Source organism: Rhinatrema bivittatum, chromosome 9 (assembly GCF_901001135.1).
Source record: "Rhinatrema bivittatum chromosome 9, aRhiBiv1.1, whole genome shotgun sequence".
NCBI lineage: Eukaryota > Metazoa > Chordata > Amphibia > Gymnophiona > Rhinatrematidae > Rhinatrema > Rhinatrema bivittatum.
The window spans coordinates 241823535-241842549 of record NC_042623.1 but is presented as its reverse complement, the minus strand read 5'-3'; the positions used below and the strand labels follow the sequence as shown (position 1 = coordinate 241842549).

The 19015-nt window shown below is 41.1% G+C and overlaps 1 protein-coding gene across 4 annotated transcripts in view; it reads left to right on the top strand.

The window, feature by feature from the left end:
* ACTL6A (actin like 6A) overlaps window positions 1–19015 on the top strand; it is a 162417-nt gene that overhangs the window by 75441 nt on the left and 67961 nt on the right. For all 4 annotated transcript variants that reach the window (XM_029616707.1, XM_029616706.1, XM_029616709.1 and 1 more), the window contains exon 6: window positions 17471–17565. In XM_029616707.1, the coding sequence (XP_029472567.1) occupies window positions 17471–17565 (95 nt within the window). The remainder of the gene's footprint in view (window positions 1–17470; window positions 17566–19015) is intronic.

Genomic DNA, 19015 nt, shown 5'->3' with positions numbered 1-19015 from the left:
ATGAGACCTTCTTCCTCCAAGGCAGCACCAGGGCTGCCAGTCTGAAGTTGGGACTGGACTACTATGTCCCTGAAGGTCTCATCTATATACCTCTCTGTCTCCCTCAGCTCCTCCAGGTCTGCCACTCTAGCCTCCAGAGATCGGACTCGTTCTCTGAGAGCCAGGAGCTCTTTGCATCGCGTGCACATGTACAACTTCTCACCGGTGGGTAAAAAATCATACATGTGACACTCGATGCAAAAGACTGGGAAGCCCCCCTCTTGCTGCTGGACTGCTGCCTTCATCTCAATTTTGATCAGTTCCTAGTTAATTTTTAGGTTGCTATGGGATTAGGAATGTGTCTAAGTTCCTTTAAATGTATTAGTGAATTCACTATATGTCTGGTAGTGGCCTACTGGGGTCTGATCGAATTCTCAATAAAGTTTTTGTTGATGGGGTTTTTTTTTTGTTTTTTTTTTTTTTTTTGGGTTTTTTTTTGTGCAATCACATTCCTTAGTAAACAGTTTAATCGACTACTAGTGGTGTATGTCCTTTAGATGTCTTTACATCCCATCCCGACAAGGTCCTCGTTTCGCCAAGGTTGGCTTCTTCAGGGGAATACTTTAATTATGGCCAAAACGTCAATGGAAACACATGACTTTCATCATTTATATCTGAAACATAAAGCTCATGTAAGGTCAAACTACATTTACCCTCTAATCCCTAAATACTTTTTAATTGATCACATACATCCCCATAATAATACCCATCCCACCTATCAACCTTTCTATACATAATAAAACTTCAATTAAATAAATTTTACCATTAAGAATTCAAAAAAGCATTACCCTAATACCCCCTCCTACCTGCACTCTAAGCGGAGTGGATACAGGAAAATACACATCCCATTCACTCTGGCTCAATGGCTCCTATGTGTTATGTGTGAATTCTCCCGAATGTGAATGTGAACCTATATAACGATTTCAGAAAAATGAACATTTATTCAAATTTCAATATGTCATTTAAAGAAATAAAGTTCATATGTTAATATTTCAAGGTGTGTATAAATCCAATATTTTTTTGTCTGGTATAATCTTATGAATCAACCACTGAGACACCCCTATGTTATTACCTCTATATCGTCTATATCGTTATTACCTCTATATCGCCCTTGTCAAAGTATGTTGACTCTTTTCTAAATCCATTAGTCAAAAAAAGTCGCTCATATATACGAGACTCCTCAGATTTCATCTTACGTTTAGAAACATTAACTGATGTGGAGGAAGAGTGGCTATTGGTGACAGCGGACGTAGTATCGCTGTACACCAATATTCCCCAAGAGGATTCTTTGCATGTTATACAGAAGGTGTTGAATATCAATGACTTCTCAGAAAAAAAGAGTAAGTTCATTACAGAGGTTGCTAGAATAGCCTTGACTGAAAATTTTTTTAGGTATAAGGAACAATACTATCAACAAATTCAGGGGACGGCCATGGGCGCCACTATGGCGCCCTCGGTAGCCTGCCTATATGTGGCGGAGTTCGAGGAAAGGCATATCTACGTTTCACCTCACTGGTCAAACATCTTGTGTTGGGTGCGATTTATCGATGACATATTTTTGGTTTGGAAGGGGTCTGTACAAAACTTCACGGAGTTTAAACTCTGGATGAACACCATCGACTCCAATCTAAAATTCACGTTTACCGCGAACAACAGGGAGATTTCATTTTTGGACCTCCAGATATATAAACAGGGAAAACGTTTGGTTACATCTATACATGTAAAACATACAGATCGCAACAATTTGTTGCATTATAGTAGCTTTCACCCGCAGAATCTTCGGACTAATATCCCAGTGGGTCAATTTCTTCGATTAAGACGGCTGTGTGGCAGTCAAGATGAATATAAGAAACAGGCAGGTAAGATGCGGGAAAAGTTTCTGGTAAGAGGATATCCGGGTAAAGTCATTAAATCAGCATATAAGAGAGGGCTATATGCGGATCGAACATCCCTTCTCCAAATTAAACAGCGAACAGAAGAAAATAGATTAGTGTGTGTACTTCCGTACACACCAAGAACACAGAGGGTTCAGGAGATTATACTTCAACATTGGCATGTCTTGACGTTTCACGAATCATTACAGGATAGACCTTTATTTGCACGTACTAGAGGACGTAATTTAAGGGATTTATTAGTGCATTCGGATTCACGTCAGGAGCATTTGGAACTGGTACCAGGACAATTCAGATGCCAGGGATGTTCTGTTTGTAAACATGTAATATTAACAAAAATGTTTCAGCATCCAACTTTGCCATGTAAGCAGGTGTTAAGCCGGCACTTTGACTGCAGTACAGAAAGGGTCATTTACGTGATCATATGCCCGTGCCAAAAATTATATATTGGTCAAACTAAATTGCCAATTCGTACTCGTATTATACAACACAGAAGTTGTATACATACAGGTAAATTAGAGTCACCCTTGGTTAAGCATTGGCAAGACTGTGGACATACTGAAGATCAACTTAAATTCTGTATTTTACAACAACGATCTAATAGAAGGGGTGGGAACATCTCTCAGGATCTGCGGCAAACAGAACAAAGGCTCATCTATTATTGGCAAACAATGGCTCCTAAGGGACTTAATGCGACAATTGAGTGGGAAGCGTTTTTGTAAGGTGGAAGGGAGTAGAGGTTATCGTTACATTATACATTAGCGGTCCAGTGCGATGTAGGAGTGATACATTCTACCTAGTGAATGGTAATAGCCGATTATTTGTGACTAGATCTAGGACAGAGATGTGTGAGACATATTCTTTATTTAGTACACGGCAGTTGCCGAATATCTTGAATAACTTGGTAGAGATGAGGACTTGTTTTAACGAGGTGTTGGTAGAGATGAGGACTTGTATTAACGAGGCGTTGAGAATGGTATATTGAGAAATACAAGGACGGGATTCTTGCAGGAAGGACTATAGGGGCAGTGATGTTATTGGTTGGTGGTAATAACGTGAAACGTTATTGGTGGACGTGCATATTAGGGCACAATATATAAAAGGTAGCAGGGGATTGGAGCTTACAAATAGAGTTCCTGGAGGGTATGCATGGTCATTGAAGAGTGAGGTAAGAGCTGTAGCCTTTTTTCTTTATGAAAAGAGTGTTATACTGAAGATATAGTTGAGGCTTCTTGTTTCCTTTGTGCTTAGGAAAACATTTGTGAGGTAAAGTGACCGAGGAGTAGCCGTTTGAACTAGCTTGAGAGGATAAGAAACAGACTCCGGTGTGGTTGAACGCTGCACTGGTTGAAAGTTTGTTAAGACTGAGGGAGTGGTGACTCCATTTTGAAGACAGCGGCTTTATCCTCACATAAGGTATTTTATGAGGTTTATTTGTTGGTAAGCAGAGTAGTTGGGGTAAGTTTAATATGTCTTTAGGAGGAGTGAGGGTTGACGCTCTGTGGTTTTTGCAGATGTGGTGATACATTTGAAACCGGGAACGGAGCGTTCATGATTAGAAGCATGTGTGGAGGGAACGAAGAGGCGATATAGAGGTAATAACATAGGGGTGTCTCAGTGGTTGATTCATAAGATTATACCAGACAAAAAAATATTGGATTTATACACACCTTGAAATATTAACATATGAACTTTATTTCTTTAAATGACATATTGAAATTTGAATAAATGTTCATTTTTCTGAAATCGTTATATAGGTTCACATTCACATTCGGGAGAATTCACACATAACACATAGGAGCCATTGAGCCAGAGTGAATGGGATGTGTATTTTCCTGTATCCACTCCGCTTAGAGTGCAGGTAGGAGGGGGTATTAGGGTAATGCTTTTTTGAATTCTTAATGGTAAAATTTATTTAATTGAAGTTTTATTATGTATAGAAAGGTTGATAGGTGGGATGGGTATTATTATGGGGATGTATGTGATCAATTAAAAAGTATTTAGGGATTAGAGGGTAAATGTAGTTTGACCTTACATGAGCTTTATGTTTCAGATATAAATGATGAAAGTCATGTGTTTCCATTGACGTTTTGGCCATAATTAAAGTATTCCCCTGAAGAAGCCAACCTTGGCGAAACGAGGACCTTGTCGGGATGGGATGTAAAGACATCTAAAGGACATACACCACTAGTAGTCGATTAAACTGTTTACTAAGGAATGTGATTGAAGATACAACATTGAAGATAGTTGAAGTACTAAGTGGTGTATCTTTTCCATTGATCTGCTTTAACGTCAATGAGAGAGGGGGGATTATTTAATTGATTAGGGTCAGCTTGAGGGTTATACTAGAACAGGATGGAGGGTCAATAAATATTAAGGTTTGTGGTGAGGTTTTTAGTAAATTGTATCTCATAGTTTGTAAAACATACATTTGCATATTATTGGTGATTTGGTCGAAATCATAAATAAATTTTTATAGTATTAAAAATAGCCATATTCTTTGAAATATTTTATTATATGTTACAACAGTGCTTTATACCCTGACAAGAATTTGTTGGGAAATTTGTTGGTATATAAGCCTTAGCACTAGGGGAGACATTATTGCCAAATAATTTTTTGGTTATATATATATATATATATAAATATATATACCGTGTTTCCCCGAAAATAAGACAGTGTCTTATATTAATTTTTGCTACCAAAGATGCGCTAGGCCTTATTTTCAGGGGATGTCTTATTTTTCCATGAAGAAGAATTCACATATATTGTTGAACAAAAAAATGAACATTTATTATATTCTGAATAGTTGTCTGGTTATGCTGGTTTGTGATGACAACTAACTGTGAATCCTGCAGGGTAAAAATATCACAGCTGCATGCTCTGGTGTTCTGTGCGACGGGCATGCTCCCAAATAAAAACTTGGCTAGGTCTTACTTTCGGGGGAGGTCTTATATTTAGCAATTCAGCAAAACCTCTACTAGGTCTTACTTTCGGGGGAGGTCTTATTTTCGGGGAAACAGGGTATATATTGACACTTTATTCCTCTCCTGTAAGGCCTCATTTTCCTCCAGTCATGTTTATCTGACATTTAGGGAACCATAATGCAAGTCCTCTTAGTGTGTTCTAAGTTTTCTTTCCTACCTATCTCGTTTGGATAAGCTTAAGAATATCCTGGACATTTGTGACAGAACAGGTTATAGCTTTTCCAGTGCTGCTGCTGCCGCTTCTAACACTGCATTCCTGATCGTCCCCCAGATCAGTCCAGACACAGGTGGACACAGAGGAAAAACTTTTACTGTACACCTAGTACATTAGACAGTGTGCCCACTGCAGTTGCTCAGTATTCGCTCTCCAGCAGATGGTAGAGATGCAGAACCTGCACGTGGTTTGAAGAAAAGAAAGAAATTGCTCCCAGGGGGTGTTAGGCTCCATCTGGGGCCATGCCCATGGTAGAATAGGGGCAAGCAGGGGTTGGCCTCCCTTGCAGGAGCTGTACCCAAATTGAGCGAGGGATTTTGATAGCCCACGGTCTGGTTTTCTCAGGTCTGCCCTTGGCCTTCCTTCCTTTGGTCTGGTGGAAGTGTCCTGAAGAAGCCCTAGAGCAGGAAAGTACACTTTTGTTTCTGGAGGGTGTTATTTCTTTTAAGGTTTTTGTGGAGGGAGTAAGATAGCAAGTGTTTCCTGGGCGAGGAGCCTTTTGGTTCATCGAGCAGTGGAAGTGAGGGAGCGACTCTGCTGTCATTTGGGGCCATGGTATGGGGTGGCTTGAATCTTGGCAGCAGGAGTGACTGGGGACCATGGTGAGTATAGGCCGCTGGTGACTGCATGGTGGACAGCAATGGCTGCTCCTGCTGCTGAGCCTATGGGGAGAAGCGCTTCAAGTTTAAAAAAACAAAAAAACCCCCCAAAAACATAGACCTCAGCACGCTGTTGGAAACAGGATGCTGGGCTTGATGGACCCTTGGTCTGACCCAGTATGGCATTTTCTTATGTTCTTCTTATGTTCTTAGGCTGCGTGTAAGCAGTAGAGAGGGAGGCTCTGGATCAACAAGTGCCATGGAAGACCTGAAAAAGGCAGCAGGGAAAAATTGGGCACTCTGGAGGAAGGCACTGCAAGTTTTCCCTGCAGCATAGGAATCACGGGCATCTTGTTTTCTGGCCCCTATGCAGGGGTTATCTGGAGAGAGCTGCTTTACCCCCAGCACTGTCTCCTGCTCGGGAGGCCTCAGACAGTATCAGAGGAGGCAGCAGGATCCACAGAGGGATTCTGATTCGGAGGAGGTGTTCTCGACTTGTCTGCTCCTGATGAACAGGGCATACCTGACCAGAAAAGGAGTGAGGGGAAAAGCAAACCCACCTGTAGGGCGTGTCATTGTAGGTGACACTCAGAAATGTGCTGGCGGGTCTGCTGAAAGAACTGTTCAATAGATCCCTGGAAATGGGAGTGGTGCTGCGCAAGATTGGAGGAGAGCGGTGGTGGCCCCGCTTCACAAGAGTAGGAGCAGAGAGGAGGCTGGAAACTATAGACTGGTTAGCCTTACCTTGGTGGTAGGAAAATTAATAGAGACTGCTAAAGGAAAGGATAGTGAACTATCTATAATGCAGTGGGTTGCTGTACCAGAGGCAGCGTGGATTTACCAGGGTAAGGTCCTGTCAGACAAATCAGATTTTTTTTTTTTTGGATTGGGTGACTAGAGAATTGGGTCAGGGAAGAGCGCACGATGTGAATTACTTGGATTTTAATAAAGCTTTTGATACAGTCCCGCATAGGAAACTTGTGAGCAAAATGAGAAGGTTGGGAGAAGGTGCCAAGGTAGTAGTGTTCATTACAAACTGGTTGACTGGCGGGACAGTGTGCAATGGTAAATGGAACCTACTCTGAAGAAAGATTGGTGTTAAGGGGAGTGCCACAGGGATCTGTTTGGGACTGGTTCTGATCAATATCTTTGAGCAACATTGCGGAAGGAATAGAAGGTAAAGTTTGTCTATTTGTGGATGATCCTAAGATCTGCAATAGAGTGGACACACCTGAAAGAGTAGAGAAAATGAAAAGTGATTTAAGAAAGCTTGAGGATTTGCAAATGGGATTCAATGCCAAGAAGTGCAGAACCATGCATCTGGGGTGTGGTAATCCAAAAGAGCTGTATGTGATGGGGGTGAAAGACTAACATGCATGGACTAGGAGAGGGACCTTCGTGTGAAAATGTCTCTGAAGCAATGTAACAAGGCGATAGCTAAAGCCAGAAAAATGCTGGGCTGCTTAGAGAGAGGATTAACCATTGAAAAAAAAAGGTGCTAATGCCCTTGTATAGGTCCTTGGTGAGGCCTCACCTGGTACTGCATTCAGTACTGGTGCCTGTATCTCAAAAAGGGTGAACACAGGATTGAGGTGGTCCATAAAAGAGTAACCAGATGGTGTGGAGTCAGCACCAGAAGACTTATGCGAAGAGGCTGAAGGATCTGAATATGTATAACCTGGAAGAGAGGAGGTTCAGGGAGATATAATACAGACCTTCAGATACCTGAAACGTTTTAATGATGCACAATTGTCAAACCTTTTTTATTGGAAAGAAATCAATAGAACTAGGGGTCATGAAATGAAACTCCAGGGAGGACGACTCAGAACCAATGTCAGGAAATATTTCTTTCTGGAGAGGTTTGTGAATGCCTGGAATGCCCTTCTGGAGGAGGTGGTGAAGACTAAAACAATGAAATAATTCGAAGGGGCATGGGATAAACACTGTGGATCCCTAAAGGCTAAAGGATGGGAATGAAGAAAAGCATGCATGGAGGTAACTTGCTGGTGTGGTGGTTACTACACTTAACAAATAAGCCTTGGTACTGTTAATCCATCTCTTTATTTATAAAATGTATTAATCACTTTCCAATTCTATAATTTCCAAAGCTTCAAAGGCAGCGGGAAAAGGGGAATTGGATTCAGATAGCAAACAATGAGGGCCCCGATTTTTACGGTTTGGGGAACAAATAAGCATGGGAGTAACTTGTTGATGCAGCTGTTACTACCATTAACCAATAAGCCTGATTAGTTTTGATGCAATCCAACATTGCTTTCTGCTTCCACGGCAATGGTAAAGGGAAATCGGATTCAAACAGCATCCAACAAGGGCCCTGACTTTTACAGTCTGGGAAACTGAGAATGGAGGTAAACTGCACAGGGCGGCAAATACTAGCATAAACTTGCTGGGCAGATTGGATGGATCATTTAGTCCTTTTCTGTCATCATTTCTGTGTTTCTATGTCACAGTCTCCCAAAGTGAGGAAAGTGGTCCTTGGGGGAGGGGTCAAGACATCCGTTGTACCCTCTCCAAAAAGAAGTAACTCCCTGTGCTGGACTCAGAGGGGGAGTCAGCAGGTTCCAATATGGGGTGGGGGGGGAAGGATTCCTCACCAGATCTCCCCAGAGATGAGGAGGAGGAGGAGAAGGATTTGGAGCAGGGAGAGATTCTGGTGGCAGAGGAATGCGACTCTGTGGTCCGTTTTTATTCCGCAAGGATGAATTGCATTCAGTGATTTCCCATGTCTTTAAAAGAACTGGGGATTAAGCAAGAGGTGGGAGAATCGGATCATGAAGGGGAAGATTCTATCAAGGATTAGGGGTACTACAAAAGCATCTCCTTTCCATCATACCTTGAAATAGCTGGTCTTTAGGCGTGGGACACCTTGGAGTTAGGCTTAAAGGTTGGAAGGGCCGTGGTGGAACTTTCTGTTGCAAGGGGATGTGCTGGAACTGCTGAAACTGCCTAAGGTGGATGAGGTGTGTGACACTCTGGGATGTGCAGGATCACAAAATGAAGCTGCATCTGAGGAAAATGTTTTGAAGTCTCAGTGTTTGTGTTCGAGCAGCTGTATGCAGTAGCTTCATGGCATAAACCTGTCTGCGTTTAGATTTTAGCAGATTCCAGTAGAATGGCACGGTGCTTATCTGTCTTCTAAAGGACCAGAGTATCTGGAGGCAGGCTTAGCCTTTCTAGCAGGTACTCTGTATGATTTGCTGAGCACATTGGCCAGAATTGTCATCAGTTGCCTCCAGCTATGCATCTTCTCTGGCCTCGTAATTGTTCGGTGATATCTGATCCATGTCACAGCTAGGCAGTCTCCCCTTCAAGAGTAAGCTCTTTGGGAAGGCATAGAGCAGCTGGTGAAGCATGTGGGGGAGTTCAAGGGGCATAAATTGCCTGAGGATAAGCTCAGAGGATAAACTCAGTGGGTCCAAGAAAGCCTTTCCCAAAAGGCAGAAGTACTGGGAAGCAAAGTTCTATTAGCCAGGGAAAGGGGCTGCCTCGCAGTGTCAGTTTTCAGGCAAGTTGCAGACCTTTCAAGGGTCCAGAAAGCTCTCTTGGGAAAACTCTGGATCCAGCTCCAGAGGAATGCAGTGAAATTTCAGTGGCCAATTCTTCAAGCATGAGCTTTGGCAGCCATTTGACCCTACTTTTCGAAGTGGGTCCTCTTCATGAAAAGAAATGGTTATGCTTTAGACTTTGCACACCTGCTGCGAGAAGCCTTCATGTCTCCTTGCACCTTCAAGATCAAGCTAACTGCAGGCCAGGCCACACTAGACCAGCTCATAAAGTTGCAAGCAGTGGTTTTTGTGGTTCATAAAAAGGGCACTTTTTAGTCCATCCTAGATCTCAAGTAGGTGAATGCTTCCTTATGGGTGTCTCGCTTTTGCATGGACACACTGTGCTTGGTCATTACTGGCGTTATAAAAGTGGAAGTTTGTGTCTCTAGATGTCACGGAGGCTTATCTGCATATTCCCATTCGGGAAGCACCTCAGAGGTTCCTCAGGTTTGCGTTGCTGGGGAAGCATTATCAGTTTCAAGCTCTTCCTTTAAGGAGGATCCAATAGAAGACAATAGGATAATGCATAAGCGTTGGCAAGTTAAATGATTAAATGTAAGACATTGATAAGACAGGCTAAGAGAGAATTTGAAAAGAAGTTTGCCGTAGAGGCAAAAACTCACAGTTAAAAACTTTTTAAAATATATCCGAAGCAGAAAGCCTGTGAGGGAGTCAGTTGGACTGTTAGATGATCGAGGGGTTAAAGGGGCACTTAGAGAAGATAAGGCCATCACGGAAAGAGGAAATTATTTTTTTGCTTCTGTATTTACTGAAGAGGATGTTGGGGAGGTACCCGTACTGGAGAACGTTTTCATAGGTAATGATTCAGATGGACTGAACCAAATCACTGTGAACCTAGAAGATGTGGGTGGTAGACCTGATTGACAAACTTAAGAGTAGTAAATCACCCGGACCGGATGGTATACACCCCAGGGTTCTGAAGGAACTAAAAAATGAAATTTCAGACCTATTAGTAAAAATTTGTAACCTATCATTAAAATCATCCATTGTACCTGGAGGATAGCTAATGTAACCCCAATATTTAAAAAGGGCTCCAGGGGTGATCCGGAAAACTACATACCGGTTAGCCTGACTTCAGTGCCAGGAAAAATAGTGGAAAGTGTTCTATACATCAAAATCACAGAACATATAGAAAGACATGGTTTAATGGAACAAAGTCAGCATGGTTTACCCAAGGCAAGTCTTGCCTCAAAAATCTGCTTCACTTTTTTGAAGGAGTTAATAAACATGTAGATAAAGGTGAACTGGTAGATGTAGTGTACTTGGATTTTCAGAAGGCATTTGACAAAGTTCCTCATGAGAGACTTCTAGGAAAAGTAAAAAGTCATGGGATAGGTGGCGATGTCCTTTCGTGGATTACAAACTGGCTAAAAGACAGGAAACAGAGAGTAGGATTAAATGGACAATTTTCTCTGGAAGGGAGTGGGCAGTGGAGTGCCTTAGGGATCTGTATTGGGACCCTTGCTTTTCAATATATTTATAAATGATCTGGAAAGAAATACGACGAGTGAGATAATCAAATTTGCAGATGATACAAAATTGTTCAGAGTAGTTAAATCACAAGCAGATTGTGATAAATTGCAGGAAGACCTTGTGAGACTGGAAAATTGGGCATCGAAATGGCAGATGAAATTTAATGTGGATAAGTGCAAGGTGATGCATATAGGGAAAAATAACCCATGCTATAGTTACACAATGTTAGGTTCCATATTAGATGCTACCACCCAAGAAAGAGAGATCTAGGCATCATAGTGGATAACACATTGAAATCATCGGTTCAGTGTGCTGTCGCAGTCAAAAAAGCAAACAGAATTTTGGGAATTATTAGAAAGCGAATGGTGAATGAAATGGAAAATGTCATAATGCCTCTGTATTGCTCCATGGTGAGACCCCACCTTGAATACTGTGTACTATTCTGGTTGCCGCATCTCAAAAAAGATATAATTGAGATGGAGGAGGTACAGAGAAGGGCGACCAAAATAGGGGAATGGAACAGCTCGCCTCTGAGGAAAGACTAAAGAGGTTAGGACTTTTCAGCTTGGAGAAGAGACAGTTGAGGAGGGATATGATAGAGGTGTTTAAAATCATGAGAGGTCTAGAACGGGTAGATATGAATCTGTTATTTACTCTTTGAGATAAAAGACTAAGGGGCACTCCATGAAGTTAGCATGTGGCTAACTTCATGGAGTTAAAACTAATCGGAGAAAGTTCTTTTTATTCAATGCACAATTAAACTCTGGAATTTGTTGCCAGAGGATGTGGTTAGTGCAGTTAGTATAACTGTGTTTAAAAAAGGATTGGATAAGTTCTTGGAGAAGTCTATTACCTGCTATTAATTAATTTGACTAAGAAAATAGCCACTGCTATTACTAGCAACAGTAATATGGAATAGACTTAGTTTTTGGGTACTTGCCAGGTTCTTATGGCCTGGATTGTCCACTGTTGGAAACAGGATGCTGGGCTTGATGGACCCTTGGTCTGACCCAGCATGGCATGTTCTTGTGTTCTTATGTAGCCACCATGCCATTCACATTTACCAAGGATGATGGTGGTCATGGCAGCAGCCCTCCACATGGAGGGCATTCTGGTACACTCTTATCCAGATGACTGGCTTATTTGAGCAAAATCAAGGGAGTTTTGCCAACAGGCCTGCAGAGGGTGTTACAATCCCTGGGATGATTGTAAACATGGCAAAAAGCCACCTGATTTCCTCTCTGTCACTGGAATACCTAGGAGTGTGTTTTGAGACCATGTTGGGCAAAGTGTTTATTTCACAGAGAACAGTCAAGTTAAGAGGGCCAAGTTTGGCAGTTGCAATGCCTCTGGATCCCTAGGGTCTAGGACTACTTGCTTGGCTCCTTGGTATCTCTGCTTGATCTGGTACCTTGGAACCCTAATTGGAGGATTTCGGCTCCATTATCTTTTCCTGGAGAGGTCAGGTCTAGTCTCTTCTGTTGACTCTCACAGGAAAATTTGGAAAGGGGTATGGGGCTGGAGATCCCAGATTTGGTGGTAGTAACGAAGCATGCCAGTCTGAAGAGTTTGGGGGGGGGGGGGCATCTGTCAGGGTTAAACAGCCCAGGTACAATGGTTATCAACAGAAGCATCCTGGTCCATCAATGCACTGGAAACTAGAGCAATCTGGAAGGCGTTACTCCTGTTTCTACTGCTTGTCTGTGACCGGGTAGTGAGGGCTTTCTGACAGTGTGACTGCTGTAGCCAACATCAATTGGAAAGGAGGCACTAGGAGCCAGGTGGTATCTTTGGAGGTTCAGGAGTTTTCTTTGTGTAGAATGGCACATGGTTCTGTTGGCATTTCATGTGGACACTCTGTAGCATGAACAGGCAGATTTTGTCAGCAGGCACACTCTGGACCCAAGAAAATGGGAATTGGTGAGGGAGGTGATATCCTTCATTCAGGTGAGGTGGTGGGTACCTCAGGTGGACTTGATGGCATCAAGGGCAAACCTCAAGGCTCAGAATTCTTCAGTTTCAGCCAGGAGATGGGAGCGGAAGTATTTGATGCTCTTTCCCAATCCTGGCCATGAGAGGACCTGCTATACATGTTTCCCCTTTGGCCACTAATAAGCGGAGTGCTCAGGTGTATATAGTTGTATCACAAAAAGGAAATTTTGGTGGCCCCAGACTGACCTCTGAGGCTGTGGTTTGCACATCTGATAAACCTGGTAGTAGATGGTCTGCTGAGGTTCAAGCACCTGCATCATTTTTTCTCAGATCAGGTAGATCATTTCTGTTTCACGGCTTGGCTTTGAGCGGAATCGTTTTGAGATCGAGGGCATATTCAAATGGTTATTGCAACTTTTCTTCAAGCAAGAAAACCTTCCACATCTTTAGCTTACGTGTATGTGTGGAAAATGGTGTATTGAGGAGGGGGTTATCCTGTGACAAGCCTCTGTTCCTTGGATTATCTGTCCTTTTTGTAGAAGTGTCTTCAAAAAGGACTAGTTCCGAGTTCTCTTTGGGTACAAATGGCAGCATTGGCCTGTACAAATCTTCTCTTGGATCGCACTCTGATATTCTGCGATTTTCTCAAAGGGATGAAGCATTTGCTTCTCCATGGAATCCTAATTTAGTCCTGAAGGCATTATGTAAACTTCCTTTTGAACAGTTACGGAAAGTGTCTTTGAAGGATTTCACATTGAAATCAGTCTTTTTGGTAGTGATCTGTTCGTCATAGTGGATTTTGGAGTTACAAGTATTGTCATGTAGGGACCCTTTCCTTCAGTTCTCGGAGGCTAGGGTATTCCAAGAACGGGTCCCTTTTTTTTTTTTGCCAAAGGTTCTCTGTTTTCCATTTGAGTCAAGCAGTAGAGTAGTCTTCTTCATGTGCCCGGGAGCTTCATTTATTGGATGTGTGTAGCATTCTCTTGTGCTATTTGAAGGTCACTAACAGTTTTGAAAGAACAAATCATCTGTCTGTGCTCTTTGCAGTTGTAACAAGGGGGAGAAGGTGTTGAAAGCAACCATCTCCCAGCGGATAAAGGAGATTATTGCTTCTGCTTACATAGGCAAAGGGATCCCGGTTCCTAAGGGGCTTTGAGCTCAAGCAGCATTTTGGGCTGAATGTCAGCTGCAGCCACCGTAAGAGATTGCTGGGCAGCAGCATGGTCTTTGTTCAATTTGATGAAGCATTACACAGCTGGTTTTGGCGAGTGTGCTGCGAGTGTGTCTTTCAGGTTCCTGCCCAGTTTAGGGGAGCTTGGGTACATCCCCTGTATCTGGACTGATCTGGGGGACGATAAGGAAAGAAATTTGGTTCTTATTTGCTAATTTTCATTCCCACAAATCAGTTCAGAACCTTGCCCTGGAATATGTAAAACCATTCTATTCTGTATCTGCATAGGTCAGATGTAAATTTGTTCTCCTGTTTGGGGTTACCTCCTAAGCTTGGGTATAGGTCATGCTGAGCAACTGCAGGTGGAACACTGTCTAATTTACTGTCGGTACAGTAAAAGCTTTTCTTCTGTCTCCATCTGCTAGTAGGGGAGAAAAACCCATGTCTGGACTGATCTGTGGAATTCTAGGGACAAAGGTTAGCAGGCAAGAACCAATTTTCCTTTTGGCACGCCTGCAGGAAAGGAGGAAGGTTGATGTTTAAAAATTCTGATTTCTGGGGAACCTTTCGTATCAAGGAGGCCAGTGCAGCCTTGAGAGGGATGTGTTGCCAGCTTTGATCCCTTCCACCTCCCTCCTGGAGCGGTTCTACATGTCGTCAGGATGAGACAGGCAGGCCCATAAATTCAGCAGACCTGCGGTGCTGCGCACCCCTGGGTTGGGAAATCGCTGTCTGACTCCATTGAATTTTATGGGGAAGAAATGCAAAGGCAAGACCTATTCCTCCTCTCCTGTTACTCATGACCCTGTGGATATGTATGCCCTGCGTTCTGGGAAATTAGCCACTGGAGGTGTTGAAGTAGTGACCTCAACTAGTTCAGGAGCCTTTCTTTAGCCCTGGCAGTAATGTACTGCCATTACAACCTGAGCTGTTCTCCTTGGATGAGCGGGATTCTGTTTCTGATGCTATTGGTGAAGTTCAGAAGTCCCCTGTAAGAGGAGTGGAAATGGAAAAGGAGACTTTCTGGGATTTTGGAGGTGGTGACCAAAGGAGGATACAGAAAACTCACCTTTGATGTTTAGGGAACTATTGATGGTGATCAATTTATGGATGGAACTTTGGTTCCTGGTACTATGCCTATTGCGGCACCCCTTCCTGATCCTATAAGTGTGTTGGGAGAGACATCTGAGCCTGCTATGGAGCCAGCAGATAGACATATTGGATACATGGAGAGTTATTAGTAGAATGGAGACGACTATGTCTCACTTTTGTGGCCCAGATTTGTAAGAACATAAGAAAATGCCATACTGGGTCAGACCAAGGGTCCATCAAGCCCAGCATCCTGTTTCCAACAGTGGCCAATCCAGGCCATAAGAACCTGGCAAGGTTCTTATGGCAAGGTTCAGTGTTTAAATTTCAGGACCATGATGTTAGTTGGAAGGGATTGACAAGTGATGTTAGCACTATGAAATCCCAAATAAATGTTGTGTAAGCTTCTCAGGCAGCCTTTGTTAAGAATAATTTAATAATGGGTATACATGTCTGGAAAACATTGGAAATTCATTGAGAACTAAGAACCTTTTGGTTTTTAAATTTTCCTATAACTGTATTATCTCTGTATGAGTTGTTTAAGAAATACCTATGAGAGATTTTGTGTATATCAGAGGAAAAGCAGCCAGCTATTTCCCAGATTTATTATATTCCTAGTATGAAGAAGGTTGAGGAGGGCAGAATATATAAAATAAATATATATATAGAGAGAGAGAGAGAGAGACACTCCTAATAGTCAGAATTTGTCTCTTTTTCTTGAATCTTCTGTAGATAATATTTCCTCAAGAGCCACTCTTCTAGTGTCCTCCTGTGCTAAAAGACATGATCCTTCAGAAATATTTTCTGAATAAGAATTTTCAGTTTTATGGTCAAAATATATAGGTGTCTTCTGATGTCTTAATTTTACACAGTGCTGAAGGAAACTGTTTTTGTTGATGAGGCAATGTGTATTAGCATTGGAAGCCACTTTCTTGCTTAGGTTTCCATGTAAATGTTTAGTTTCATATCAGAATAACAAATTTGTATTTACTGATCCCATTCATTTGGAAACATTTCTGAGGGATAAAAATGGAGAATAGATGATTTATATGACATTTATATCTCCAGGTTGAAAACTTGGGTTTATTATATAATTTTGATGTATTTATTGCAGTGCTGATTCCTTTTACTTTTGTTTTGTGTTATTGCTCCTCTGTAATCTTGGCTAGATTACGCATATGCCAGATAGCATTTTCTTGGATTAGCAAATGCCTTTTTCTTTTTGAATGGTGTATTGCATGATTTTCTGTACCTATTTATAGTAGATGTAAATTTTTTTTTTTTAAATGTAAAAAAAATTAAATGTCCGATTTCCCTATAATTCACCTTGAATTCCAAGTCTCCCAAAATCCAATAATTCCCTAACCAAAATTGAGTAAGAAATGGCTGGCTAAGAGTGAACATAATATTGTCAGCAAATACATTTGTCATGGAATCTATCATTATACCACAACACCCAATTTATGTATCCCCTCTGCCAAAGGTTCTGTCACATACCTGTCATGTACCCTTTTCTAAAATGAGACTCTGAATAACTCCCATTAATCTTAATACAAGTTTCGGACAGTGACTATATCCCCTGAACCTAAGCTATAACATTGGGACCCAGTCCCAAGTTCTGCAGGACTTTGAACATAAAACCACCAATGAACCCAGTCAAAGGCCTTCTCTGCAACAGTAGGGTAGGTAACCACTCTTTTTGGACAAACCATATCAAGTAACTTTCTGATGTTAGAAGCAGCTTGCTACTTGGGAATAAACCTGGACTGGTCTTCATGAATTAGATCTTGACTGATAACTCCCCAAGCATATGGCAAGAATTTTAGCTGATATTTTGAGATCTAAATTGAAAAAAGAAATGGGCCTTTAAGAGCCACGTAATGTTGTTTTACCCTGGTTTATCAATAAGTCACATCAGCAAGGTTCATAGGGGAGGGACAGACTGAGATTAGTTAAATTATAAACTTTTAACAAAGGTCTTATTAAAATGACACTAATTTTTATTTTTTTAATAGAATTTTGCCATAAAACAATCTAAGCCTGGGCACTTGTTTTGGTTTTTCAAGAGCCAAATTCATCTTCTAATTGGAACAAAAAGTACAGTAATTGCTAGGTATTAGAACATCTTATTAGATTTAGTCTAATTCATGTTTATGAATACTTCCTCCGTAAACTGTCATTAATTGTTGATGTATAGTATGAATGTTACGTTTGTAAACCATTGTGATCTTTATATGGAATGACTTTATATAAAATGTCTAAATCTATTTTTTTCCTGCTTTCTAGTATTAAAAAAAAAAAAGTATAAATGTTGCCAACAGTTACTATGTTGTAATGTGAGTTTGAATATAACAGAATGCAGCACTTTGTGCTCTTACCTCATCAGTTTTAGAAAACAGACTAAATAATGTTAAAGCTCTAGTTTACTGTAGGACATGCTGCTTTGTAGACCTTCTGTTTAAGCTCTGCTGCTCTCCTTAACACTTGAACTAGTTTTGCCAATGGTCGATCAACAGGCCTGATTTTGGATAGTGGATCTACGCATACCACTGCCATTCCAGTACACGATGGCTATGTACTTCAGCAAAGTAAGGCATTTCAGCAAATTTAGCATACGAATGTGCCTTTCTGTTCTTAGAATAACATTGTCTAATAGTATTGAAGAATAGTTTCTATTTGTTTGGTTTTTTTTGTTTTTGGAAATATTTAATGAAGCTTTTTTCCATAAGGCAGTTTAAGGATATGGATAATTTGGGATATTTCATCTCTCCACTCATTACGGAACATTTACAGAAAAGTAAACAAGCATTATTCAGTGTGTGCTGACTTATGTTCCCAGGAAAATGAAGTAAACTGACATGGTTCCTTAATGAAGTTGCTGTGTAAGCTTGTCCAGAGACTTTTAGATCCTATTTTTTACTTTGATTTAAAATCCTGCATTACTATGTTAACATTTTTTTTAAATGTGCTATTGATTTGAAAGTGGGCATGTCTGTCACAGGAACTGTCCAGACCATAGTGCTGAACAGCAGTGAAATGTAAATTAAACCCTAAGGTTGATTAGAAACAAGCTGTATAATCAAGAATAACCACACAGAGAAAAAGATGTGGAGCTAATGTCACCAGACAATAGGATAGTTATTAGCCAAGGATGATTGTTAGCTTCACAGAACATGAACAGATCTTCTTTTTTTTTTTTTTTTTAATTTGGATACAGAAACTGAGTATGCGAAAAAGGCATTTTAAAACTCCTATTGCATGACAGTCTGAGCCATTCCAGCTTTTTTTGTGAACTTCCTTAGGTGCTCTGGGGTTTAAATGTACACAGATTATCAGCACCCTGTTATATGATTACATTCTTGGGGTGCTTTATACTAAAAGCATGCTAAAACCTAGCATTACTAGCATGAGCATTAATCCTTAGGTTTAATACCGATGTAGTAAACTAATGATATACATAGTGCCAAAGCACTATAGAAAGTGCCCCAGTCAGTAGGAGATGCCAGAATAATTCTGAGTGGAGCCATTTTTTTATTGAATTAGGAAATGAGGGGGAGGGTGTGAGGGTGGTTGGATATTAGGTGGGGAGGGAAGGCTAAGGACTTGGCCTCTTCTCAGTAATAAACTACTGCACAGTTTCAGTTCACTACTGGCCCCTGGCTCTTGACACAATTTAAATTTACAACACTAAAAGCACTTTAGATTCTGCTCTGGTAGCCTTTGGACATAGAACACTGCGGTCATTAGTATGTTATGTATCTGATTGGTATATTAAATATTTAGCTAATATGCTAGCATATTCCAGTTTAACGGTACATTTTATTTTTGGAATTGAATAACTGTATATAGCACAGTGATATACACATTAACTCCTGTTAGCACAAGTATTAATTTTTAATACGTGTTTCTCCATTGGCTCAATAGTGTGGGCTAGAATCACTTGCACTGCTATATGATAGTCCTAAAATGAACATATAATAACCAGTAAACTGAAGAGAAATGACTTGTAGCAGCTTCACAGAGACAATCCAATAGTAG